At 49.3% G+C, this 26,987-nt stretch overlaps 1 protein-coding gene across 1 annotated transcript in view; it reads left to right on the top strand.

The window, feature by feature from the left end:
* LOC113828703 (T-box transcription factor TBX20-like) overlaps positions 1-26,987 on the top strand; it is a 104,347-nt gene that overhangs the window by 58,994 nt on the left and 18,366 nt on the right. The window contains exons 3-4 of the mRNA XM_027381720.2: positions 10,720-10,821; positions 11,405-11,576. Coding sequence (XP_027237521.2) covers positions 10,720-10,821; positions 11,405-11,576 — 274 coding nt within the window. The remainder of the gene's footprint in view (positions 1-10,719; positions 10,822-11,404; positions 11,577-26,987) is intronic.

The raw sequence follows: 26,987 nt of genomic DNA on the forward strand, positions 1-26,987 counted from the left end.
AAAGCAATGAAGAAGAGGAGGAAGAACAGTAAGAGAAGTAGGAGACAAAAAAATTATCTCTCGTCTTAACCTCTCGTATTTTCTCTCGTTTTCTCGTTTCACTGAGCTATCTCTATTCATGTACGCGTACGTAAACCGAACATCGTAAACTCGTATTCCAATCTGAAAGCGAGTAAACAATTTTCTTTCGTATCGGGTATCCACTCCAGAAAGGTCTTCGAAGACGTTTATAATTAGAGAGCAAAGAATTCCTTGTGAGAGTTTGAATGTATCCCCCTCCCCCCCCTCCCCCCTTCTCTCTCTCTCCTTTGCCCCTCCGGTCGTGGGTGCCTTCAGCGGCACAATGGGCTAATATGACACTTTTAGCCCGCCTCTATCTCACTTTGTCTCACGTTCGTCGACGCGTATTGATAAGAAGGTCTAAATCTTGCTTTTTCTCGCTGTGGTTTTGTCTCTTGTAATGCGAGCGACAGAAAGGCATTTTGAGCCGTTAGGACTACTGTACAGGAGAGGCAGACACTTTCGGATTTGTTTAAATACGCACATACGCACATACGCAAATTTACACACACGCATATACGTAAAATTAATCACACGCTTATACGCAAAATTACACACTCACTCATTCACACATTCACACACACACACACGCACACGCACACACACACACACACACACACACACACACACACACACACACACACACACACACACACACACACACACACACACACACACACACACACACGCACACACACGCCATGTTACGCACAGATGTAAGTCAGTCCGCTGCAGTGACGGGTAAATTATTTTTCATGTGGCTTTTACACGGCGTAGATATGCAGTTAGAGTCCCATTATTTTCCTCTCCTCGCGCTGAGCAAGTCGGGATCGCCTCTTGGCAAGCCGTGGCCAGGTATGCAAGCTCGGGGTAATGAGTTTATCCTCATAAATAACATTATGTCGAGTTTAAAGATCGAAAGATGGAGGAAGGAAATCGTTGCCGACGCTTGTGACGAACGGGAGAGAAAGAGAGAGCGAGAGAGAGAGGAGAAAAAAAGTCAAATTTGTGTCTTGGAATGCGATACATCGGTGATGAATGTTGGGAGATAAATTATGCCCCTTGACAATGCCCCTTGCAACATCCATCCCCTGCAATAAACCACCTCCACATCTCCTAACTACTAGTAATTGATCTTCTTGAGGCGAGTTGATCTAGCAGGTGACATGTGGCATCCGCGGCAGAGTTACCAACGGAATAGCAGGGATTTTCTCCTCCGTTTGATTTTTGTTTGACCGCGTCTCTTCCTCGATCTACGGGAATAAACTCAATAAGATTCCCGATTCAGAACAAGAAAATAAAAAGGAGAAAGGCTAATATAACTTCACGTATCCTTCTTGTCCGAAAACCCCCCGAAACGAACGAAAGAAGTGAAAAGGGAGGGGGAAATTCTTGTACACAACGCTCCGAAACGCGTCTTTTCCCCCCTCGCGTCCTCTGGTGGGTCCGCGCCCTCCCCGACTTCGCTGTAGGTCTGACAAGTCTCATTAGAGAAGCGACAAGAATTTGGACACCTCACCGCAGATACTAGATCAGATAACCTCGGGGCCGCGTTGGTGGCGGCGCTGTTGCCGCATCTCACAGCTGTCGCGGAGATGGTGCGGCGGGGAGGGGGAGGGAGGGAGGGAGGGAGGGGGAGGGACATAGGTAGAGGTGAAGGCGTTGTTGCTGCCACGAGACTCGACTGGGGTTTGCTAAGGTGTTGGGAGAAGGGGAGGACGGCCTTGCAGGGATTCGGATTTGCAATTGCACTCTCATCCTTTATTGCGATCGCGGTAAATACTCTTAATAAACAACCAAACCGCTTCTTCGATTCCCTTTTCTCCCCAGAAACCGAATCGACGAAAATCCCCTCCCAACAAGGAGAGTGACTACCCTCCTCTCCTCCTCCCCCTCTTCCCCCTACCCCCCTACATCACACCTTGCTTTTAGGCAGATGATCCAGCAGACAGCCCTTCCTCCCCGACCCCTCCCCACCCCCACCACCCCCGCCAGCTGCCCTCCCCGCCCTCCGCTATCGACTGGAGACGCCTGTTCCGAGATTAGCGCGAGCAAAGGCAGGTAGTAGCGGCTCCTCACAAGCCTTCCGCCTCGCCCCGCACTTAATAAACTTTAACGTCACCTTATCGCCGGGAGAAGCGTTAAACACGAGCTTCCAATACCTCCGCTTCTTTTTAAGTGTTTTACCGACTTGTACACGCGTCACGGGGGCCTTGTTAGAGGCGGAGGGGGACGGGCAGGGAGGGGAGAGGGGGGGCGGGGGGCGACGCGGCAATTAGGCTAATGCGATACACATCTCGCGATTTTGACTAATTTAACTCTATCGGCGATGGCGCGGAGACCAAACGGAGGAGGGCGGGGGGGGAGGGGGAGGGGATGGGGGATTGGGGGGGGAGGACAATGCATCACGCCGCCGGCCTTTGTGGAGGATAAATCACCTTTGTTTACGTGTATTGTTTTCATGGCTTTGACGTGTAACACACGCACGCACGCAGGCACACACACACACACACACACACACACACACACACACACACACACACACACACACACACACACACACACACACACACACACACACACACACACGCACGCACACGCACGCACACACACACGCACGTATGTATATGTGTGTGGAGAGAGAGAGAGAGAGAGAGAGAGAGAGAGAGAGAGAGAGAGAGAGAGAGACAAAGACAAAGACAGAGTTTCATCTTTCTACGGGTGTCTTTCTTAGCAAGGCAAAAAGGAAAGTAACCTCGGCTCCTTATAAGCATAAGACCCTCATTAGGCTTTAATTAACGAGGCCAACAACAGTTATTTTGTGCGTCGGAAGGGCTGAGGCAAGAGGGGAAATGTAAGGAAAGGGAGGGGAAGGAGAGGGAAGAAGGGAGGGGAGAAAGGTGGGGGAAGCAGGGGGAAGAAGGGGAGAAAGGGAGGGGAAGCAGGGGGGGAGGAGAAGGAGAGGGAGCGAGGAGTGGAGGGAAGAAAGGGAGGGGAAGGAGGGAGTAATAAAGGGAGGGAAAGGAGAAGGAGGGAGGAACGGAGGGAAGAAAGGGAGGGAAGAAAGGGAGGGGATGGAGGGAGTAATAAAGGGAGGGAAAGGAGAAGGAGGGAGGAACTGAGGGAAGAAAGGGAGGGTTGGGGTGGAGAAAGGAGGGGGAGGGGAAGGGAGGGGGAGGGGGGGAGGGGCCAATTTGCCACCGGTTCTAAAAGTTCCCGATGCTTGTGAGTGACGTTTAGGGCCTGCGAGGAGGTGGTCGGCTGCTCGGGGACTATACTCAAGACTACTTTACTTAGAATAATGAAGAGTTTTTACGGCTCCTGCATAGTCACTTAGCCTCAGATGGACCACCCTCTTCCCTGCAGTTAGAATCCTGTAAAGTTTTTATTAAACAGTGTAAACGTTTAACAGCACTTGAGAGGGCGGGACTGAATTATTTTTTTTTACGTTGCTCGCCCACCTCGAGGTCTTTTCCCGACCATAGAAAGCGTTCGGGAAGACGGAGGTCCTCGCGGCCGACGCAGAAGGCCTTTGAGCGCGCCCGCGATAACCCGGCGATCGCTTAAGCGTCGCCATTACGGTTGATTTATTCCTCCGCTTCACACTCTGCAGCGGCGCCCGCGGAAAGTCTCCTGAAGTCACACATGAAGTCATTACCTCGGCTGTTGCGACGGGGGGGGGGGGGGGGGGCTCGTTGCAGGTTGCACGCGGGCCCTTGGAGGCTTTATGGCCCGGCGATGGTCGTAACCTCCCGAGTTATTGTTTGTTGTTCTTCGACTGGGATCGAATATCGCCATGCATCAAGATAATTATAAAGCCGCGCGATAAATTTCCGAGGGTCGCTTCCCGGGCCGGAGGACAGCGCGCCCTATGATCCACGCTCGGGCGGCGAGGCCATACTTGCAACCCTGATATATTGAAGGGAATCACGAGAAATCCGCAACTTTACGATTCGCACAACACGAAATATAAGACGATATAAATCTTGTCCCGGCGACTTAAACGAAGCCAGTCACTCTCTCTTCCTTCTCTCTCCCCCTATCGCCTCATTCCTCCTCCTTCCTCCGTCTCTCTTCCCTCCTTTCCATCTCCCTTCCCCGCGTCTTCGTACCGCACCCGTCCCCTCCCTCCCTCGTCCGCCGCAAGACAAACTGGATATATAAGTATTACCGAAACAAGGTCCTCGCCGTAAACATTGCCAGATACAAGCGACGCCCGTAATAGCATAATACACGATCATTTAGAGACGGACAATAGACCGTGTGACGCCGTATCGCTGTGTGACGGGGTTCGTCGGCTACACACACCCGCCCTGTCAAAAGGAAGGAGTAACTCTGTCATTAACGTGATGTATCGCCAAGACCTCCGGCCTCGTTGTGGGGGGGAGGGGAGGGGGAGGAAGGGACGTGAGAGGTAAAGGATGGGCCGAGCGAGACGGGAAGAAGAGGAGGAGGGAGGGGAGGTGGGGGAAGGGGAGGAGGAAGAGGGGGAAAGGAAAAGGGAAGGAGGAAAGGTTGAGAGACGAACGTGGAGCACGAAGGGAATTGAATAAAAGTTTTTTTTTCGTATTTTTTGATCGAAAAAGAAGAAATCGAAGATTATGGACGATGAATAAAAATCCATTCATTGATATTTCCAACCTCGCTTCCCATTCACATTCGTTCATAGGTCTGTTCATCTGTTCTACCCCTCTTCTGCCCCTCCCTTTCCCCCCTTTTCTATTTTCTCCGTATTTCTTGGCCGCTGTCTTAAGCGCACCGAAAATCTGCGTTCCGTAATCTGGATATTATTCGAATTTTCGCCTTTTATTTTTAAAGGGAATATGGACGTTTGGAAAGACAAGATCCCGTCCTCTCTTTCCGGACATAAAGTTCACACCGCGATTCATTTTCTCTTTCTTTTCCCTTTCGGTTCCGGAAGCTGAATTTCCCTCTCGACATTTCCCCATCATTTTCCCCTCCCTATCTCCTCATCTCTCTCTCTCTCTCTCTCCTCTTTCTCTTCCCGTCGACGTCTCCCACTTTTATTTTTATCCGGGCGTCGCGATGTTCATCTTCCCGCCACTTCACTTTGATCTATTGAGAGACAAGTAGTTTTCATTGCAATTTACTTTTCGTGTTTTACGAGCTAATTTTGAATAGCAGTGTGTTCATATTCTTGCTGCAAATCCTATTAAGCCAATTTAGTCTCGCGCGCGTGTGTGTCTATGTGTGGATATGTGTGTGTGTATGTGTAAACGCACACGCGGGAAGGCCCGGGGTGTGTGCGCGCGCCCGTGTGTGTGTTCATCGCAGGCAAATCCGTTCATATTACCGGATCATCGGAACAATGTACGTTACTGCGGCCGCATTAGCGTCGGCCGCTCGAGCTCCCCGGGTAATGTAATGAAGGGAATCCGCGGGTTATATTCACTCGGCGAATGGAGTCGCACGAGATGAGGACGAGTCGACGTAGCGAGTAGCGCTCAGAGTAGCGAGGAAACCCGCTAACGTCGAGCATATTTAATGGACTCGGGCCGTGATCATCGGCGCGGGCACGGCATTAAAATCAAAATTAGAAATCCCATCAATAGCAACTCGTCAACGCTACCAATTCCACGCAAGCGGGACCGTCCTGCTACGCCGTCGGAGGGCGCGCTCATTCTCGCCCTTCTGACGGGACGACTCAAGGGTCATATTCCACCGAAAGGGGAGCAAAGGCGCTTGGATACGCCTCCCTCGCCGCCTCTGAACGCCTTGATAAGTTCAGCTGTTTATGCAAGATCTTATTCGAGACTTTTTATGATTTGACAAACTAGTGGGCGTTGCAGTCTCATCTGTCCGACATTTGTGGGTGGTAAAGAGGCGTTATTATTGAAAGTGAAAAACCACGACTTCACTATGAACCCTCTCAGTTCCACGCTGTCACGCACGGCACCGCAGGCAGGATCGGAGCCCATAGCGGGGGTCAGGGCGCCACGACTCCGATCTCGAGGGCTGACCAAGTGCCGCCGGACCCAGAGGAGGTCACGGAGCGGGGTCAAAACACGGGCACTGTTCATTTCGACGTCGCTCTGCTGTTTTGGAGAAGAGGGGGGTCGGGGGGAGGGGGGAAGAGGGGAGAGGGCTTGCGTCTTGTCTTCGGCCAGAAAAACAATCGTTATTCCTTTTGCTTTGTTGTTTAATTCATTATTTTCCCCCTCATCTCCGCCATTCTCCTCTGCCTATCAGTCTCCCTCAAGCCTCTCGCTCACTCTTTCGATATTCCTCCCGCTGACTGCAGTTTATACACGCACTTAGGAGCGGCAAAACAAACAAAATCACTTGTCCAAACAGTTAGTACCTGCAGTTTACCCCAGGAGGCGGGAGGTAATGTGTTTAATTATGCCACAAAACCTTCTCCGTGGATCGTTGGGAGAAACGTTTTTGCTGTCAAGTCTCTGTTGAGTTAGTGCTGCCTCCCTTCACCCCCTCTCTCCTAGTCCCCCCCCCTCCCCCTTCCCCCTTCCCGTCTCCTCCTCTTTCTCCTCCTCCTCCATCTTCTTCTTGTTCTTCGTTTTTCTCTGGTGTGACTTTGGGGGAAGAAAGCTTGGGTCGTTACTTATATTTTTTCTTCGGTGTTTTTCTCTTCGTTTTATAAAGATTTCTTCTTCTTCTTATCTCTCTCTGACCCACTCTCTCTCTCTCTCTCTCTCTCTCTCTCTCTCTCTCTCTCTCTCTCTCTCTCTCTCTCTCTCTCTCTCTCTCTCTCTCTCTCTCTCTCTCTCTCCTCTCCTCTCCTCCCTCTCCTCCCCTCCCTCCTTCCTCCTTCCCTCCTTCCCTCCCTCCCTCCCTCTCCCCTCCTCCCTCCCTCCTTCCTTCCTTCCCCTCTCCCTCTCCCTCTCGTCCATTCAAACATACAATTTCCTCCCTCTACCCTCCCTCTACCCTCCCTCCTCCCTCCCTCCCCCCTCCTCATTCACTCAACAGCCTCACTTGATTCGCTTTCAACTGTCTCATACTTCCGCTTCCTCATTTTCTCACGCTTTCTTGATTTTCTTCCATGTGCATCTCTTCAATTTTCTTGACATCGTCCTAATGATGTCTCCTGTCTCATCCACCTGTGTCTCGCCCCCCCCCCCCCGCCGTCTCTCTCTTGTTGCAGCTTCCTTTCATCTGCAGTGATGCTTGGGGCTGAGTGCGTGTGTTTGCTTTGGTTAGGTGTGTGTACGTGTGTGTCTGTGTGTTAGATTGTTTGTTTAGGTGTGTGTGAATGTGTTTGTTTGTTTAGATGCGTGTGTGTGTGTGTGTGTGTGTGTGTGTGTGTGTGTGTGTGTGTGTGTGTGTGTGTGTGTGTGTGTGTGTGTGTGTGTGTGTGTGTGTGTGTGTGTGTGTATGTGTGTGTGCGTGTTAGCTTGTTTGTTTGTTTAGGTGTGTGTGTGTGTTCCTGCTTGTTTAGACGCGAGTGTGTGCGTGTGTGTGTGTGCGTGTCCAAGACGGAGGGAAAAAGGGATTCTCGTCTCTTTGTCTCTAATTCAAAGTGACGTTTCTTGATGCCTTGAGTAAACTATCTCTCCCGATCTCCCTTTTTCCCTTCTTGTCATTCTGTGAAGTGAAATAAAGAATAAAAAGGATAAAAAAAAAGGTAGAGGAGGGAGGATGAAGATAATAAGCTGAGGATTTGTTTCTTTTCAAAAAAGGGAAGAGAGAGAGAGAGATGAATTAAAGAAAATTGTATTTAAGAATAAGAATGAGATGAACAGATGAAATGAAGGGGAGAGAGAGAAAGAAAAAAGGAAAGGGAGAGAGAAAGAAAGAAAGGGTAGAAAGAAAGAAAGAAAGAGAAAGAGAGAGAGGGGAAGAGAGAGAGAGAGAGAGAGAGAGAGAGAGAGAGAGAGAGAGAGAGAGAGAGAGAGAGAGAGAGAGAGAAAGAGAGAGAGAGAGAAAGAGAGAGAGAGAGAGAGAGGAAGAGAGAGAGAGAGAAGATAAGACACCTCCCTCCCCAGCAGGTTGTGACTGACAATCTTGATTAGCAAGAAGTTTAACGAAGCCTTCCCTTCGTAATTACTTTCATGTCTTTACCCCCATTTGGTTATTAATTTTGTGTTTTGGAGCCATTCATTTTGTTGATTATTTCGTCTTTTTTTTTCTTTTCTCGCATTTCCCTTTCTATTTCTATTCCGACCTCGTCTTTCTTCCCCGTTATTTATGTCTTCCAACTGTCTCTTTTTCTTCTGCTCTTGTGATTCGTCACTTCGCTTTTCTACCTTTGCTCGTTTTTTGTTGTTGTTTTGCCTTCTCTTTTATTTACTTTGATTCCTTTCTTTCTCCCTCTCCCTCCTTCCCCCCATCTCCCTCTCCCTCCTTTCCCCTTCTCTCTCTCTCTCTCTCTCTCTCTCTCTCTCTCTCTCTCTCTCTCTCTCTCTCTCTCTCTCTCTCTCTCTCTCTCTCCCTCCCTCCCTCCCTCCCTCCCTCCCTCCCTCCCTCCCCTCCTCCTCCTCCTCCTCCTCCTCCTCCCTCCTCCTCCTCCCCCTCCCCTCCCCCTCCCCTCCCTCCTCCCCTCCCCCTCCCTCCTCCCTCCTCCCTCCTTCCCTCCCTCTCCCTCCCTCCTTCTCCCTCCCTCCCTCTCTGTATGTTCTTCAAGGGGTCGGAGGCATCATGCTGCACCCTCCGCCGGCCAAGAGGAATGCTTCAGATCGTGTTGGAGGCGACCGTAAAATACCCTTAACGAGCGCTCGCCGGGGAAAGTATTTGCGCGCGCGAATTTTTTCCCGCCTTCTCGGCACGTTTTGCGGGGAGCGCGGGAAAGCAAAATGAAAATGTAAAGATAAGAAAAAAGAGAGGAAAACGAGAAGGGGGGGGGGCAATTAAAATCGGGATTTAGGTATGCTCTCTTCTACTTTTTTTTATTGATTTATTTTTCTTTATTTTAGAAAATCGACGAGTAAAACAATCATTGAGATTAAATTTTTTTACTCCATTCTTCACAGTTCCTGATTGGCCGATCGTCTTTTTTTTCTCTCTCTCTCTCCTTCCTTCCTTCACATCCTTCACGAACGAACGAACCAAAAAAATAAATAAAAAAAATGGGGGGGGGGGGCGGAGAGGATCTGGCGCCCCGGGTGTGCGAGCCAACCATCTGTCTGTTAGCACGTGATTGGCTTGGTCACTTCCGCCGCTAAATCTAAGAAGCTAAAAGAAGTTTTTTTTGTGTTGGGGGGGGGGGAGGGAGGGGGGAGTGAGAGGGAGATGGAGGAGATGGAGGGAGGGGGGACATGGGGGAAGATGGGAGAGGGGGAGGAAGAAGGGGGCGAAGGTGAGAGGAGGAGTGAGAGAGGTGGGAGAGGGGGAAGGGGGGAGTAGGGGGTGTTAAGGGGGCGAGGGGAATGAGGGGAGAGAGAGAGGAATTCCACTTCGAAGCCGCAAAAGTGTAAACAGTTCACGGTAGAGGCGTTGTTGTACCGGGGAGGGAGGGAGGAGAGAGAGAGAGAGAGAGGGAGGGGGGGGGGGTAGCGCTCCCCGAAGCCTGAAATTCTTTTAAGTTTCTTTCAAAGGGAAAAAGAAAACAGGAGAAGAAAAAAAGGAGAAAAAAGCGACGTAAAGCGGTTTAAAACTCATTATCTCCGGTTAGTTTACGGACATGCCTAAAACTCCCCATCGGTAAATATCTCTCACATCGACTTTGAAACCAAATAAATACCTTCCAACATTTAAAAAAAAGACGTAAACACAAATAAATAAAACGGTAAAAAAAAAAGGAAAAAATATCCACCTCAAACAAAATATATATAAAAAAAGTGAAATCGTCTCAAAAAGTCTTCAACAAACACACACTTGTTTACCTTTTTTTTTTTTTTTTTGACCCTATTTTTCTCTCCCGAAATTTTCTCCTCCATCCCGCCGCCCCCCCCCTCCGCCCCCCCCCCCCCACCTTCTCCGCCCCCCCTCGAAATTCAGGAGTTCCGCTCCAGGACTCGATTTGCATACACCGGCGCGCGACACTTGCCCGGTTCGGCACGGTGCCCGGGGGGGGGGGGGGGGGGGGGTCAGCCATGGGTATTAAGATTTTTTTTTCTCTCTCTCTATTTCCTTTCTTTTCCCTCTTTTTTTCCTTGAGATTAAGGAGAGATGGGAGGAAGCTAGGGGGGAAGCTGGGGGGGGGGGGGAAGCCGGAGGAGTGGTGGAGTGGGGAAGGGGGAAAGGGGAAGGGGGGTCAACGGAAGTGGAAGGAGATATATTTTTTCCTCTTTTTTCAAGAAGGGGGGCAAGAGGCAAGCAGGGTTAAAGACCCTGTTTTCCTCCGAAATTTTTATTGATTTTTTTCTCTCCATCCTCCATTTTCCTTACAGATTTGCATCAACCCTATTTAAAAAAAAACTCCCCTCACTCATTTTAAAAATCCCCCTCACTCCTTTTAAAAATCCCCCTCACTCCTTTTAAAAATCCCCCTCACTCCTTTTAAAAATTCCCCTCACTCCTTTTAAAAATTCCCCTCACTCCATATAAAAATTCCCCTCCTTTTCAAAATTCCCCTCCTTTTTAAGAATCCCCTTCACTCCTTTTGAAAAATCCCCCTCACTCCTTTTAAAAAATCCCCCTCACTCCTTTCCTACCCATCCCTCCCACACCAAACCCCACCCAATCCCATCTCTTTCACCCTTTCCTTCATTCATCTAACCCTCTCCTTCTTCTCTCCCACAGGCGTATGTTCCCCACCGTCCGCGTCTCCTTCACAGGACTCAAGTCGGAGCAGAGATACGCCGTTCTGTTGGACATCGTGCCGGTGGACAACAAGCGCTACAGGTGAGGTCTCCATTTTTTGTTTGTTTGTTTGTTTTGTGTACTTCTTTGTTTGTGCCGGTGGACAACAAGCGCTACAGGTGAGTTCTCCATTTTTTTGTCTGTTTGTTTGTTTGTTTGTTTTGTGTACTTCTTTGTTTGTGCCGGTGGACAACAAGCGCTACAGGTAAGTTCTCCATTTTTTTTGTCTGTTTGTTTGTTTGTTTGTTTTGTTGTTCTGGTGTCCTTCTTTGTTTGTTCTTCATTCGTCTGTTGGGTGTGGTTGTTATCTTTGTTGCTTGATGCGTGTGTGTGTATGTCTGCGTATGTATATGTATATGTATTTATTGATGTGTGTATGTGTGTGTGTGTGTGTGTGTGTGTGTGTGTGTGTGTGTGTGTGTGTGTGTGTGTGTGTGTGTATGTGTGTATGTGTAATAATGATAATAATAAGAATTTTAATAATAAGAATAAGAAAAATAAGAACAGTAATAATAATGATAATAATTACCTCAATAGAATACCGACGCATCGCCCATAAACCAAACGAACATAACGCAACCCAATCACACTTTTTAAATTCTAATCCAACAATTTCCTCCCGCAGATACGCCTACCACCGTTCCTCGTGGCTGGTCGCTGGCAAGGCCGACCCGCCCCCTCCCTACCGCCTCTACGCCCACCCCGACTCCCCCTACACCGGCGACCAACTCAAGAAGCAGATCGTCTCCTTCGAGAAAGTCAAGCTCACTAACAACGAGATGGACAAACAGGGACATGTGAGTCTTTCTTGTGATTTTTTTTCGTGTTTTTTTGTTGTTGTTTTTCTTTCGTTATGTTCCTCCTTTTTCGGTTTTGTTTTTTGTTATTGTTTTTGTCTGTTCTTCTTTCTTCTTCTTTTTTTCTTCTTCTTTCTTCTTTCCTCTTCTTCTTCTTCTTCTTGTTCTTCTTCTTCTTCTTCTTCTTCTTCTTCTTCTTCTTCTTCTTCTTCTTCTTCTTCTCCTCCTCCTCCTCCTCCTCCTCCTCCTTATCTAAGATTCCTTTTTCTCCTCCTCCTCCTCGTCCTTTTTATATATTTTTTCCTTTTCTTCTTCTCCTCCTCATCCTCTTTTTTATATTTCCCTTTTCTTCTCCTCTTCCTCTTTATTTATATTTCTTTTTTCTCCTCCTTCTCCAATCTCTCATTGGCTCAAAAACAATCGCCGAGAATTGAAGACAAACAACCCCCCCCACCATTTTCCCACCGCCAACCCCCTCCCCCCAAAAACACACCCATTTCGAAAACCAGAAGAAAAGACACGCGTTCCCACACCCACGCCCGTACCTCGTGACAGGAGACTATATTCAGGGCGTTCTATAATTGTTGACAATTTCCCTTCGCGGGCGTGCCTCGAGGGCGGCCTGTCAGCGAGGAGGGACCACCTCGCTATGACGACCCAGCCTCGCCTTCTCCCCCCTTCCCCCCTTCCCTTCCCTTCCCCTCCTCTCCCTATCCCCTTCCTCCTTTCCCCTCTCCCCTCCCTCCTCCCTCCTTCCCCCTCCCTCCTTCCCCCTCTCCCCTCTCCTTCCCCCTTCCCCTTCCCCCCTCCTTCTTGCGCGGCCGTCACCACCACCAGCGCTGTCTCTGTCGTGAATCATAGGCGGAAAATTGGGGCCATATTTCACCGCCGGAACCAGCTACGGAGGCGACGCGGCGGAGGTAACTGATGCTTTGAGGCCGCGGCTCTGGCGTGGAGGAGGGGGGTGGGGAGGGGAAGGAGGGGAAGGAAGGGAGGGGTAGAGGTGAGAGGGGAAGGTGGAAGGAGGGAGGTGAGAGGGGAAGGGAGGGAGGAGGGAGGGAGGTGAGAGGGGAAGGTGGAAGGAGGGAGGAGGTGAGAGGGGAAGGGAGGGAGGGAGGGAGAAAGGAAATGGGAGAAAAGAGAAGGAAAGGGATATAGATACATCTATATAGATACATAAATAGATACAGAGATAGATGAATAGACAGAGACACAGCGAGGAAGGGACACCATCAGTAAGACAGATAACTAAATCAACCAATCCAAAAAAAGAGAGAGACACCCCCCCCCTAAAATTCACCCCCCCCACCCCAATTTTTTTTGCGCCGTTCGAACTACGAGATGCAAAATGGAGCAGCCATTCGAAAATGACGTGTGACTGACAAGGGACTCGAACACATTAATTATCAACAGTGCTCTTAATGACAAGGAGCTTCACCCCACCCCACCTCGTTCAACCCTCCTTGCCCACCTCCCCCTTCTTCTTTCAACCCCCTCCCTCTCCCTCTCTCTCTCTCTTCCTCTCTCTCCCTCCCTCCCTCCTCTCCCTCTTCCTCCCCTCCCTCCTCTCCATCTTCTTCCCTCCTCCCACTCTCCGTCTCCCTCCCCTCCCCCTCTCCCTCCTTTCCCTCCTCCCCCTCTCCCTCCCCCCTCCCCTCAATCGTCAGAGCTGGTGACAACAAGCTCTGGCGACCTCGCTCTTAATGGCACTCGGGCCAAGATGTTTGTTGGGCACGAGTCTTAATGGGCGGCGAAGGGTGGCTTTCCAATCAATAAAGCCTTTAGTTTCACCTTTGAGTCGTCAGGGCGGGCGAGCGGGGTGTTTTGATTCGCTGTTTGTCATGCTGGAGATCCTGCATGCAACCACACGCGTGCACCTGCTGTATGGAGACATGTGTATGCGCATGTTGTATTCGTATGCTCACTGACGAAGGTATAAACGCATACGCACGCACGCACACGCACACACGCACACACACACACACACACACACACACACACACACACACACACACACACACACACACACACACACATACACACACACGCACACACACACACACACACACACACACACACACACACACACACACACACACACACACACACACACACACACACACACACACACACTCTCACACACACACACACTCCCACACACACACACTCCCCCCCCCCACACACACACACACACGAGCGTCTATACTTACCCTCCGCGACCACCCACACGTCCCAGCACATTCCCCTCGCCTCTCCTACCGGTCCGTGGTGACCTGGCTCGACCTGGGTTACCGGGAGGGAACTCTTGCGTGAACGGCTGAGTACCGGTCGGAAGTTCGGAAGCGTCCCCTCCGCGGTTCCGTCAGCGGCCGTGGATTCGGATGCCGTTTCGGAACATCGGAGCGATACTGTTTCGTTAACGGTTGTTGTGTCCGGAAGTTACGGATTCGATGAGCGGTTGGGTGTGACTGAATGTGAGTGAGTGTGTGTTTGTGCGTGTGTGTGCATGCGTGTGTGTGTGTATGTGTACGTGTATGTGTGTACGTGCGAGCGTACATTAAATATATATGTTATCCGGATTGAAATAAAACTAACATTACCCAAGAAAAAAATAATAATTAATAATATCTATACAAACAAACCAAAAGCGACAAACCCCAAAATGACCCCGACATCTAACCCACCTCTCGATCCTCTCCCCCCCCCCACCCACCCACCCACCCCACCCCGTAACCCGAGCCCCGCCCCCCAAAACACACCCCATTTTATTTACTCGGGACCCGGGTTGTCCCAAGGGCGCGAGCGGGCGTAATGGCTGTTTGCTGTCCCAAATTGGCTGCTTCGGCCGGCCATCCCTAAGGGACACCCTGTTATCAGCGACCGACTTTCGACTTGTCTTGAGGTTATTGTTATGAGGTGTTATGAGGTTGTTGTGTTATTTTATCCCCGTTGTTGCCCTCTGGGTGGGCTGGGAATTTGGCGGCGGGGAGGGCGCGGGCGGGCTCTGGGCGTGTGCCCTCCTCGTTCGAAGATGTAATTATCGAGGAGAGAGAGAGAGAGAGAGAGAGAGAGAGAGAGAGAGAGAGAGAGAGAGAGAGAGAGAGAGAGAGAGAGAGAGAGAGAGAGAGGAAGGGAGAGAGGGGGTGGGGAAGAGAGAAAGAGAAAAATAAATAAAGGTAGAGAAAAAATAGAGAGAAATAAAGAAAGAGAGAGAGGGACTGTAACAAAGCAAGGAGAAAGTAAATCTGACACTTGCCCGATCTTAATCTCATAATGGACAAGATAAAGGAAAGATCTTAAGTAGACAGCTTCCCCCTCCTGCGCCGTCCCTCCCTCATGATGTAAACTGAATATTTATATACATGTGTGTGTATTTATATGCATACATACATACATACATATATATACACATGTATCTATATATAATATAAATATGTATGTATATGTATATATATATATACATATATATATATATATATATATATATATATATATATAGAGAGAGAGAGAGAGAGAGAGAGAGAGAGAGAGAGAGAGAGAGAGAGAGAATGCGAATGAGAATGAGAATGGGAATGAGAATAAGAATGAGAATGAGAATGAGAATGAGAATGAGAATGAGAATGAGAATGAGAATGAGAATGAGAATGAGAATGAGAATGAGAATGAGAATGAGAATGAGAATGAGAATGAGAATGAGAATGAGAATGAGAATGAGAAAGAGAAAGAGAAAGAAAGAAAGAGAGAGACCAAATCCCCAGAAAGAGAAAGGCCGAGCGCTGTGGCGGCGACTCCCTCGGGCACCTCGAGAGAGACACGCGTTTACAAACAGCGGGCTTAGGACCCCGTGCCCGCCGCCCCCGCCTGCCCTGCGTCGCCCACTCCGCCGCACGCCCGCCGTCCCGCCTGCCCTGCGTCGCCCACTCCGCCGCACGCCCCTCCTCCAACGGGCGCCCTCCTCCCTCACTCCACCGCCGCTGCGTGTGCTCCATCAACGCCACTCCATCCATCAAAGCCAACGAAGCGAGCCCCCATTTCCTCCGGGAATATTTGATATCGAAATCGTTCCAATTTCCTTTTAACCTTTTCTGTACCGTAAGGGGAGAGAGAGAGAGATAAAAAAAAAAGTAAATTCTATATATATAAAAGAAAAAGGACAAAAAACATACATAGGAGAATTAAGAAAAAGCTAAAGATTTTTAGATGTAGAGCAAAGGTGTTCTGGGACTGTTGGAGCGTGCGTGCGTGCGTGCGTGCGTTGGCGTGAGAGATAATGGCCATCACAGTGTAACAGGGCGGTAATGGCCCCCGTCCGAGTGCGAAGGATATATGGTGGTATGCGCCGTGATCAAAGAGCAGCCACTCTCTACCCACAGGACACTCTGTTGCCTGTCCACTTCTCGCTCCCGTATTGATTCTCACACCTACTACGACCCCCTTACACGCTGCCACGACCTCTCACACTGACCGGGAGCCGCAACCCAGCCAGGCAAAGGGATTCGAACTCCACTGGTCCGCTTGTCAATTGGGATCGAAAACCATTGCGAGGAAAAGGGAGGTTTCGGAATTTATACTCTTGTTTCTTTTTTTGGGAGGGTATCGGATAGTCTTTTTTTCGGGTAAAAAAAAGAAGGGGAATAGATGTCAAACGGAAGTATTGAGAAAATCAGAATCACACTCCACTCCATCTAGGACATGAGGGGTAAACACCCATTGAAAAGGAAATAAAAAGGGAGGAAAGACAATCAAAATAAAATGTCGAAAGAGGAAACCGCAATTTCAACAGGTCTCCTCCTCCCGCCGCGTGACTGTCACAACATCAAAGGCGAACATAAATCCGGTTGTGGCTGTCCTGGAATCACGCGAGCGGACGAGTGCCTTTTTTGCCTTATCTGCAAGAATAAGAAAAAAGGAAAAAGAAGAAAAAAAATCAGGAAAAAAGAGATAAGGATAAAGAAAAAAAGAAAAGGGAAAACAAGAGAAAAAGATAAAGAATAAGAAAAAAGAGAAAAAAATTATGAAAAAATAAAAAATAAAAAAAGGAGAGAGAAAGATAAAGATAAAAGAAAAAAAAAGTATATGGTATCACGCATTCGCACTTTATCGACATCCTTATTATAAACAACAGCATCATCTTTATTCTCCCATCTCCATCTTCTGCTATTTAGCCAATTTCCTCTTTCCTCTTCCACCTCCTCCACCTATCTCTTCCACCCGCAATTCCACCTACACCTCCCCCTCCTCCTCCCTCCACCACCGCCCCTCTTGCAACCCCCCTTCCCCCAACCCCTGCCGCCCCCAGCCCACCCCACGCCCCCTGTCGCGTCCCCTGCAGCGTATCAACAACCCGACTAAACCCACGCTCTCCATCATCTCCCCTCCCCCTCCCCCCGCCCCCCCTGCACGTCCTGCCGGGGTTAGGAGGAAGCCGGTGTGGTTCCTGTGGCGGTTCCTGCTGGCGTGAAATCCCTTCCTCCTCCTCCTCCTCCTCCTAGTTCTCCCCTACTCCCTCCTCCTCGTTCGCACTCCCCTTCCTCCTCTCTTCTGTCTCTCCCCTCGTCATCCTCATCATCACTCCTTCATTCCTTCTCTCGCTCTTTCTCCTTCTTCCTTTTTCTCTTCTCTCTTCTTCTTTTCCCTTCGTTCCGTCCCTATCTACCTTCCCTTTCTCCCTTCCTCTCTTTCTTTTCCCTTTCCTCCCTCTTCTTCCTCTCTCATCTCCCTCAGCTACCGCTCCTTCCTCTCCTCCCCATCCACCCCCTAGCCCTCTCATCCCCTACCCCCCCTTCCCCCAACCAGTCACAGGAACAGGCGTGAAATTTCTTTATCGTGTCCCTGCTGGTTCTCTTTGTGGAGGAGCTCGATTGCTCTATCACGCTGTCATTTTTTTGTGTTTTTCTTTTTTTAAGCTTCTTTTTCTTCCTTTTTTCCTCTCCGGAGATCACTCTTCTTCTTTTTCTTCCTCTGCCTCTTCCTCTCTCTTCCTTCCCCCTCCCTCTACCCCTACCTCCGGGCTTCTGAAGGAGTTGAAGCCTCGTTCGAACCGTTGATCCGGAACACCGTTCGAACGCCTCTTTAAATACCTGTTTATTCGCACAACGGGGGATGTTGTTTATTCGCACAAAAGGGGATGTTTGCCGTGTATTGTTTTCGTTTTAATTTATTTTACTTTCCCTTTTTTCGATACGTTTGGCACGATTTGGTCAATTATTCTGCAGTTTTATTGATTTTAATTAAATCGTTTCCACTAGTTTCTAAATCGGTTTTAAAAAGTAATATTTTACTCAAATGTGTTCCGGTAATTCCCATTATATAACTCATTTTCTCGGACGGATAAGAAAGAAAGAAAGAAAACGAAAAATAAAATGAAATAAAAGCAAAGAAAGAAAAACATAAAGAAAATCATCACACTCCGCATGTGTTTAAGATGTTTGTTTGTTTGTTTTCTTGTTCCATTTGTTCACGAGAGGCGATGGCATTGTGCGCGGGTGCCAGTGCGAGATGGAAGGAGGGGGCGGGAGAGTGCCACTGGGCGGGTGCCAAGATTGAAGGGCAAGAGGAATTTGAAGTTTGCATGGCAGGGTGTTCCGATAAAGGGAGAGAGGGGGGGAGGGTGTAGGAGGATAGGGTGACAGGGTTGTATCGAAGGAAGGGGGGAGGGGGAATAAGGGTTTGGCAGGTGGGGTGGGGGGGGTAAGGGCTTTGGCAGGGGAAGGGAGGGAGGGAGGGGTAGCTATCAGAAAGTAGGGGGCGGGGAGTTTTCAGAGCATGGGTTTGGGGGTAGGGGGGTAGAGGAAGGGTTAAGGGGGAGGGGGGAGGGGAGGCACCAGTGGGCGTGTCAGAATATGCCTCAGTGTCATCGCGAGTTGCATGGTTGTCACCTCCGCCTGCCTGCACTATATCGGTCACTCCCAGAAGGCGCGCAATTTTTGCCTCACTGACATCCCCTCCCCCCCCTCCCCACCCCTACGCCCCCGCCACCACCCCACCCCGCAGTTCTCTTGGCCTCATTTCCTCGCGAACAATCTTAGGCTGCGTTTAATTAGGGCCGCCCACATTATCGTGTCTCTCCGTTGCAAGGGCGTGCGATTGTTTTAAAGCGTATTTTGTTTGTCTTTTTTTGTCTTGTTTTATCGGTTGTATTTTTTTCTGTTTTTGATTTTTGTTTTTGTTTTTGTTTTTTTATTCTTCTTTTTTGTTTTTGTCTTTGTTTTACTTTGCGGGCTTAGGATGCGGGTGTATTTGTATTTCTGTTTTGATTTTTTTAGTTTTTGTTTTTGTTTGTGATTCTTAACAATTGTTCTGTCTTGAAGAATAATCAAGACTCATTCATTCCTATCAAAAAACCGCGGAATATGATAGACACAGTTTATCCTTAATCATAAACCTATTCTATCTGTCTATACATCTATTTAAAACAAAAACAGAAAACTTTCCCTTTCTCTGCATATATTCCGGTTCTATCTATCTAACCATCTCTTCTTATACATTTATTCTGTATATCTGAAAAAAAATAAAGAAAATAATAAAAATTTAAATCTGCCTAAATTCCGGATCAGCTGGCCCGACCTTCTGAAAAAAATAGAAATAAATAAAAAATAAATCTGCCTAAATTCCGGATCAGCTGATTCGCCAAGGCCCCGCCCCCTACCGGAAGCAGTTCCTCGGATTCCGTCAAAGAACGCAGCGGGAAGCGCAGTGTCCCCCGAGGCCCAGTATTCTGATTTTTTTTTTCTTTTTTTTCCCCTCCTATCGCCTTGCCAGTTGTTAATGATAAGGGTGACGTTAATGAGTATTAGCGGACGATCTCATCATGAGCGTTAGGGGTCGAGGAGGAAGATGAAGAAGGAGGGAAGAAGAGGAGGAGGAGGATGAAGGAGGAGGGAAGAAGAGGAGGATGAAGGAGGAGGAGAAGGAGGAGGGAAGAAGAGGAGGAGGAGGAGGATGAAGGAGGGAAGAAGAGGAGGAGCATGAAGGAGGGAAGAAGAGGAGGATGAAGGAAGGAAGAAGAAGAGGAGGAGGGAAGAAGAGGAGGAGGAGATAATGAGGGTTTAAGATGAAAACATTTCGCTCCATCAGCCTTGCATTTCACTGCGGGTCCATTAGCGGTTCGGGGCTGATGAAGTCGGGAGAGAGAGAGCGAAGAGAAATGAGCACCCAGATGCGCGCACGGATGGCCGCAGTCCCGTCATAAGTAATTAACCCTAAACATGATAAGTGTCTGCCTATAAAGTCTATAAAGAAAGGCCCGTGAAATCTCAGGCGACGCGAGGGATGAGGGGAGCGAAGCGAGCGGAATGTCGCCTCCTCCTCCTCCGCCGCCGCCGCCGCCGCCATCGGGGTCCGCGGCGGAGTGAAGGTCGGGTTGCCGCTCCGCTATTATTTATCGCGATGGGGTTTTAATGAGTGTGAATTCTTTGTAATGCGGCTCATTTTCCGCTGCGTGCTCGCGTTAGACCGCACGCCCGCGCTTCCGTGCCGCGACGGGGAGACGAGAGAGGCGGCGACGACGCGATGGCTCCGGGCGCTTCGTCGTCGGCGCCTGCGGGGAGGAGCTTCTTCGGGAAGGAATCCGCGAGGATGGGCGCTTCGACTGCTCTTCCGTTTCTTTTTCTTCTCTTTCTCTCTTTCTTTCTTTCCTTTCTCATAATTTCGATTTTTTCTTTTCTTTTCTTTCTCGTAATTTCGTGTTTTTTCTTTTCTTTTCTTTCTCCTATTTTCGTTTATGAATTGCTTCTGATTTTATTCATTTCTTAGCGTATCTCCTGATTATCTCGCTCGTCTTTTCCCTCATCAGTCCTCCTCTTTCTCATCAATTTATCATCCCTTCCTTTCCCCTCCTCATCAGTGGTACGAAAGCAACCCTTCCTCCCCTCCCCCTCCCCCACGCCCCTCCTACCCTCCCACCCTCCTTCCGACCTCCAGCCTCACCTGCCAAAGGGAAGAAGGGAGGGAGGGAGATGAGAGAGGGAGGAAGGGAGGGAGGAAGGAAGGGAGGGAGGGAAGGAGATGAGAGAGGGAAGAAGGGAGAGGAGAGAGAAAGGAAGAGAGGGAAGAGAGGGAAGGAGATGAGAGAGGGAAAAAAGGGAAGTAGAGAATGAGAGAGAGAGAGAGAGAGAGAGAGAGAGAGAGAGAGAGAGAGAGAGAGAGAGAGAGAGAAAAAGAGAAAGAGAGATACAGAGAGAGAGAGATAAAGAGAGAGAGAGAGAGAGAGAGAGAGAGAGAGAGAGAGAGAAAGGAAGGGAAAAAGGGTACATAGAGTCAAAGAGATGAGACTAAGGCCATGGTCGGGGGGGATGGGGGGGGGGAGGGGGGGAGCTAACTTGCAGACCGCCCGGCTTGATGTGTGTTGTTTGGCGCAATGATTAATGTTGTTATGCGCTGTAATTACCCTGCTGACATAACTCAGCGCATTATGCCACCTGGCGTTATTTATTCAGGCTATTAAATGGACCGTACAGCTTATTATATTATGGTCGGGATGTCAGGGTTTTCGGAGGCCGGAGAGAGAGAGAGAGAGAACGAAATTGCGGAGGTAATGAAGGGATGAGAGAAAGAGAGAGGGGGAGAGGGGGAGGGGGAGGGAAGGGGAAGGAGGGAGAGGCAGGGAGGGAAGGGGGAAGGGGGAGGGAGAGAGAAAGAGAAAGAGAAAGAAAGAAAGAAAGAAAAAAAAAAGAGAGAGACACACACACACACACACAGACAGACAGAAAAGAGAGAGAGAGAGAGAGACCGAGACAGAAACAGAATGACAGAAATAGACACAGAAGGAGAGAGCGAGAGAGAGAAAAAGAGAAAAGCGTGGAAAGGTGAGAGCGGGGGGGGGGGGGACCAGGCATTCATTATGATTAATTACTCAGTCTTTTGTGATTGGACTCATCATCACGCCGGTGTTATCATTCTTTTGAAAGATGGATTATTAGCACTCTCGCTATTTCCTGTTATTAACTTTGACTTTTTATTTACTTTTCAACCACATGTTTACGTGTCTGTTTTTATTACATTTCAGTTCTTTGTCTTTTTTTAATTATTTCTTTATTATTATTATCATTTGCCATTTATATTTCCTTTCTTACGCTGTTTATTTGTTTGTGTTTTTCTTTCTTTTATTCTGTTATCGCTATTTCTGTATTCGTTTTTTTTCTCCCTTCTCGGCTCTCTCTCTCTTCCCCTTTCTCTTTCCCCTTGTAGTGACGATAGCCAAGAGTGCGTCGGTGCTGACTTGCGAAGAGGGGAAAAAGAGGGCATGAAAAACGAAGGGAAACGAAGAGGGGAGATGGAGGGAGGGAGGGAGGGGAAGAGGGGAGAGGGGAGACAGAGGGAAGGAGGGAAGAAGGGAGACAGAGGGAGGGGAAGAGGGGAGATAGAGGGAATGAGGGAGGGAGGGGAAGAGGGAAGGTGGGAGAGGGAGGGGAAGAGGGGAGCCGGAGGGAAGGAGGGAAAGAGGGGAGACAGGGAGGGTAAGAGGGGAGCCGGAGGGAAGGAGGGAGGGGAAGAGGCACAACATGAGAGATATATTTCACTACGTCAAGTAATTGCTATCGTAACTCAGTGTCTCGTCGCGTTCTCGTCCAGCGTATGTCAGTCGTGACGTCATCGGAGACACACCATGGTTCCTCCCTCCTCCCTTCCTCCTTCTTCCCCTTTCCTTCCTCTTGGTCCTTCGTCTCTTTCTCTCCTTTTCTGTATTTCTCCTCTTTCTTTCTTTCTTTTCTATTCCATCTCCGTCTTTTTTTTCTTCTTTCTTCCTTCTCCTCCCTCTTCCCCAATCCTATTCCTCCACCCCTTCCCCTCCTCTTCCTCTTCCCCTTTCCTCCACCTCCTCTTCCCCTTTCCTCCTCCCTCCCCTCCCTATCCACCTCCTCTTCCCCTCTTCCTCCTCCTCTTCCCTCTCCTCCTCATCCTCTTCCCTTTCCTCCTCCTCCTCTTCCCTCTTCCCCTCCTCCTCCCCTTCCCCCTCCTCTTCCTCTTCCCCTTTCCTCCACCTCCTCTTCCCCTTTCCTCCTCCTCATCCCCCTCTTCCTCCTCTTCCTCCTTTTCCTCCTCTTCCTTCTCTTCCTCCTCCTTCTCCTCCCTCCCCCTATCCACCTCCTCCTCTTCCCCTTTCCCCTCTCCTCCTCCTCCTCTTCCCTCTTCCCCTCCTCCCTCCCTCCTCCCCTATCCTCCTCCACCTCCTCCTCTTCCCCTTTCCACCTCCTCCTCTTCCCCTCTTCCCCTCCTCCTCCCCCGCCCTCCCCTCCTTCTTCCCCTTTTCCTCCTCCTCTTCCTCTTCCCCTCCTCCTCCCCTCCCCCTCCTCTTCCTCTTCCCCTTTCCTCCTCCTCCTCCTCCCTCTTCCCCTCCTCCTCCTTCCCTCTTCCTCCTCCTCCTCCCCTCCCCCTATCCACCTCATATCCCTCCTCCCTCTCCCCCTCCTTTTACCCTTCCTCCTTCGCCTCTTCCCCTCCTCCTCCCCTTCCCCTCCTCTTCCTCTTCCCCGCCCTCAACTGTCGTCACATCCCGGCGTCAGAGGGGAGAGCTTTTCGAGGGGAAATCCGTCCTTTATGGGAAAAAAGAGAACGGATTTTTGAAAATATTTATACGTATTTTTTGTCGGTGTTGTTGTTGTTGTTTTTTTAATATATTTTAATATTGTGTTTCCTGTTCGATTTTTTTTCTCTCGCTTTATTTTGTTTATTTATTTTTATTTGTTCATTTATTTTGAGGTAGTGTGAACTATTTCATTTCTTTGATTCTTACTTTATTTTCTTCTTTTTAAAAGGATGGGAGAAGAGGGTATAGTAGAGGCGGGGGAGGAGGAGGTGGATGGGGGGGGGGGTCGCTGTCCAAAGCTGCAAACTAGATTTATCACGAAAGGAAAATTAGTTTATTGCACCGATATGATAACCTAATTACAATTACTCTTCAGTGAGATAACAGCTTGCAGAGACGAAATAAGTTACAACCTTCTCTCATTAATTTCTCTCTCTCTCTGTCTCTAGTCTCTCTCTCTCTCTCTCTCTCTCTCTCTCTCTCTCTCTCTCTCTCTCTCTCTCTCTCTCTCTCTCTCTCTCTCTCTCTCTCTCTCTCTCTTCCCCTTCTTCCCTCCTTCCTTCTAGGCATCTACCTTATTTATCCTTCCATCTGCCTTCTAAATCATGCATCCCACTTTATCTATTTATCTCTCTTTCCATTTTCCCGTCGTTTGCAATTATCGGAATTAATGTTCAGCGAAAAGTGCCAGAATTGTTCGCATGACTGGTATTCCCACGATGTTCATGCACACGCTGTCATGCACACGGGCTTGATTTTTCGGATCGGGGAATTTGGGCATGTTAGACCCCCCTCCTTCCCCCCCCTACTCTATAGAGCTCTATGCCTCTTCTTGTATTTCTTCTCCCATTCCCTCCCTCACCTCCTCTCTGCTCCCTCTTTTCTTCTCTCTTTCTTTCTCTCTTTTACTTGTCTATTCTCTCTTTATCCTCTCTCTCTCCCTTCCCATTCTCTCTCCTCCCCTCTCTCCTCTGTTTCTCCCTTCCCCCTTCCCCCACTTCCTTGTACCCTCTCCCCTCCTCCTCCCCACTCCCCCGATCTCTTCCTCCTCTTCCCTCTCCCCTCCCCTCCCCTCCTCCTTTTCCCCCTCCCTCCCCCTTTTCCCCCTCCCTCCTTCCCCCTCCCTCCCCCCCTTTTACCCCCCCCCCTCTCCTGAAGCGCACGACAGTTAATCACCATAATTCGGCTTTATTATTAACGGCCGGATTCATCACCCGATTCGATCCACGAGCCTTGTTGGGATGCTGCGGCGAGAGTGGGGGGGGGGGGGTGATGAGGGGGAGGGGGGGTAGAAGGAGTGAGGAGAAGGAGAAGGAGAAGGAGAAGGAGGTTGCAGACGCGGATACACGTATGTACTCTCGTATACACATACGCTTACGTGCACATGTACACCTACATGCACAAAATTCGAATACGTACATACATACATGCACACACACACACACACACGCCCCACCCCCCCCACACACACATGCACACACCACCAAACAAACAAGCGTGCACATAAAAAGAGGGGAGTGATATAAGTTCAAAGACCCAAGTATGTTTCTGGTATTCGAAAATGTCATTTAAACGTGACAGTTTCTGCCTTGATAGGCCCTGACGGCGTTAGGGTCGACGTAACAAGCCTGATAAAGAACCACCGAGGGAAGGGAGTGAGGGGAGAGGAGGAGGGGGGAAGGGAGTGAGGGGGGAGGGGAGAGGGGAAGGGTGAGGGGAGAGGAGGAGAGGGGAAGTGGGTGAGGGGAGAAAGGGGAAGGTTGAGGGGAGAGGAGGAGAGGGGAAGGGAGTAAGGGGGGAGGGAAGAGGGGCAGGGTGAGGGGAAGGGGGAAAGTTTAGGGGAGAGGGGAAGTGGGTGAGGGGAGAGGGGAGAGGAGCAAAGGGTGAAGAGAAAGAGGAGGGGAGGAGAGGGGAAAAGTGGTGAGAGGCGAAGGGAGTGAGGGAAAATAGTTCGAAGGGTTGACAGGGTGAGGATCTCAAACGGCATGACAGTGACGAATGTTTCCCCTCTTTCACCCGTCACCCAGCGAGTTCACCCGTCACCCAACACCCTCCGACGCGACCACACCAAACTCCTCCAGAGAACAGATCATCCTTTTCCTCTCTCTCTCTCTCTCTCTCTCTCTCTCTCTCTCTCTCTCTCTCTCTCTCTCTTTCTCTTTCTCTTTCTCTTTCTCTTTCTCTTTCTCTCTCTCTCTCTCTCTCTCTCTCTCTCTCTCTCTCTCTCTCTCTCTCTCTCTCTCTCTCTCTCTCTCTCTCTCTCCTTCCCTCCCTCTCTCTCCTTCCCTTCTCCCTGTCTCTCCTTCCCTTCTCCCTCTCTCTCCTTCCCTTCTCCCTCTCTCTCCTTCCCTCCCTCTCTCCCTCTCTCTCCTTCCCTCCCTCTCTCTCCTTCTCCCTCTCCCCGCATCTCCCGACCTCCTCCTAAGACGTGGAACACATTATCGCCGACTTCTACCATTTCGACAACAAAACCCCGGGAATTATGGTCCAATTAGGCGCGAAATGGTTCGACTTGACAGGCCTCGCAGTACCTTGACGGGTGGAGGGGGGCGTGGGGGTGAGGGGGGGCGGGGTGTGGGGTGGCGGGGGGCGTGGGGGGGACTCAAGACAGAGGAGGAGGAGGAACGGAGGTGAAGTCCCCCATGATAAGGCTTTCCGTGCCATTTGCGCGGCGGAACGAGCTGGTTCTTTCGTCGGGTCTCGCTTGCTTGTGCTCAGAGGGAGGGAGGGAGGGAGTGGAGGAAGGAAGGTGGGAGGGGAGGGAGGGAAAGAGTGAGGGAGGAGGGAAGGAGTGGAGGGTGGGAGGGATGGTGGAATGGAAGGAAGGTGGGAGGGGAGGGAGGGAAAGAGTGAGGGAGGAAGGGAAGGAGTGGAGAGTGGGAGGGAAGGTGGAGGGAGGGAGGAAGGAAGGTGGGATGGAGGGAGGGTGGGAGGGGAGGAAGGGAAGGAGTGGAGGAGAGAGTGGAGTTAGGAAGGGGTACTTTTCTTCGTCTTTTTTTAAGAGAGAAATAAAAATAAATCTTGCTGTTAGAACAATAACGAGTTATTTCCGTTTAGCTAATAATATTACTACAGCCATGACTAATACAGATATTGCTATCACGATTGCAATTACAGCTACTACAACTATAACAATTATTACTGCTATCATTAATGCTACTACAGTTACAATTATTACTCCCACTTCAATTAGCACAACAACGCCTATTACTACTACTATTACTTCTACTACTACTACTACGAATATAACTATAACTATTACTACTACTACTATGACTATGACTATTGCTACTACTACTGCTATTGTTATTATTACTATTACTACTACTACTGTTATTATTACTATTACTACTACTACTTTTACCACTAGTCCTACTTCTACTACTACTACTACTACAACTACTACTACAACTACTACTACAACTACTACTACTACAACTATTACATCTACTACCTCTACTTCTACTGTCGCTGCTGCGGCTGTCTCTGCGGTTGCTGCGACAACCACTATTATTAATGACAATTGATAAAACGACGATTACTGTTATTACCGAGAAGATAATGTTGTACAATAATATTAACAGCGGTTATTTTTTAAACACATCCTCCTCGACCTGCAATTGCGACATCTCGCCCCCATATCTCTTGGCAAGGCCGTCATTTTTCCATTACTCGAACAGCGATAAAAGAAAAAAAAGAAAGACAAAAAGATAATAATTACGAGGACCGAATGAAAAGCCATTTTGCGATCCCCTTTTCCCGTCGCCGCTTAGGTTCTCCTCCTCCTGTTTTAGCGATCTGTTTTCTGTTGCCTCGACCTGCGTTATTGTGCCCCGTTGCCGCCGTGTTAATTCCGGCAGGTCGTAATGACATCATCGCGCGAG

Source organism: Penaeus vannamei, chromosome 15 (genome assembly GCF_042767895.1).
Source record: "Penaeus vannamei isolate JL-2024 chromosome 15, ASM4276789v1, whole genome shotgun sequence".
NCBI classification, from domain to species: domain Eukaryota; kingdom Metazoa; phylum Arthropoda; class Malacostraca; order Decapoda; family Penaeidae; genus Penaeus; species Penaeus vannamei.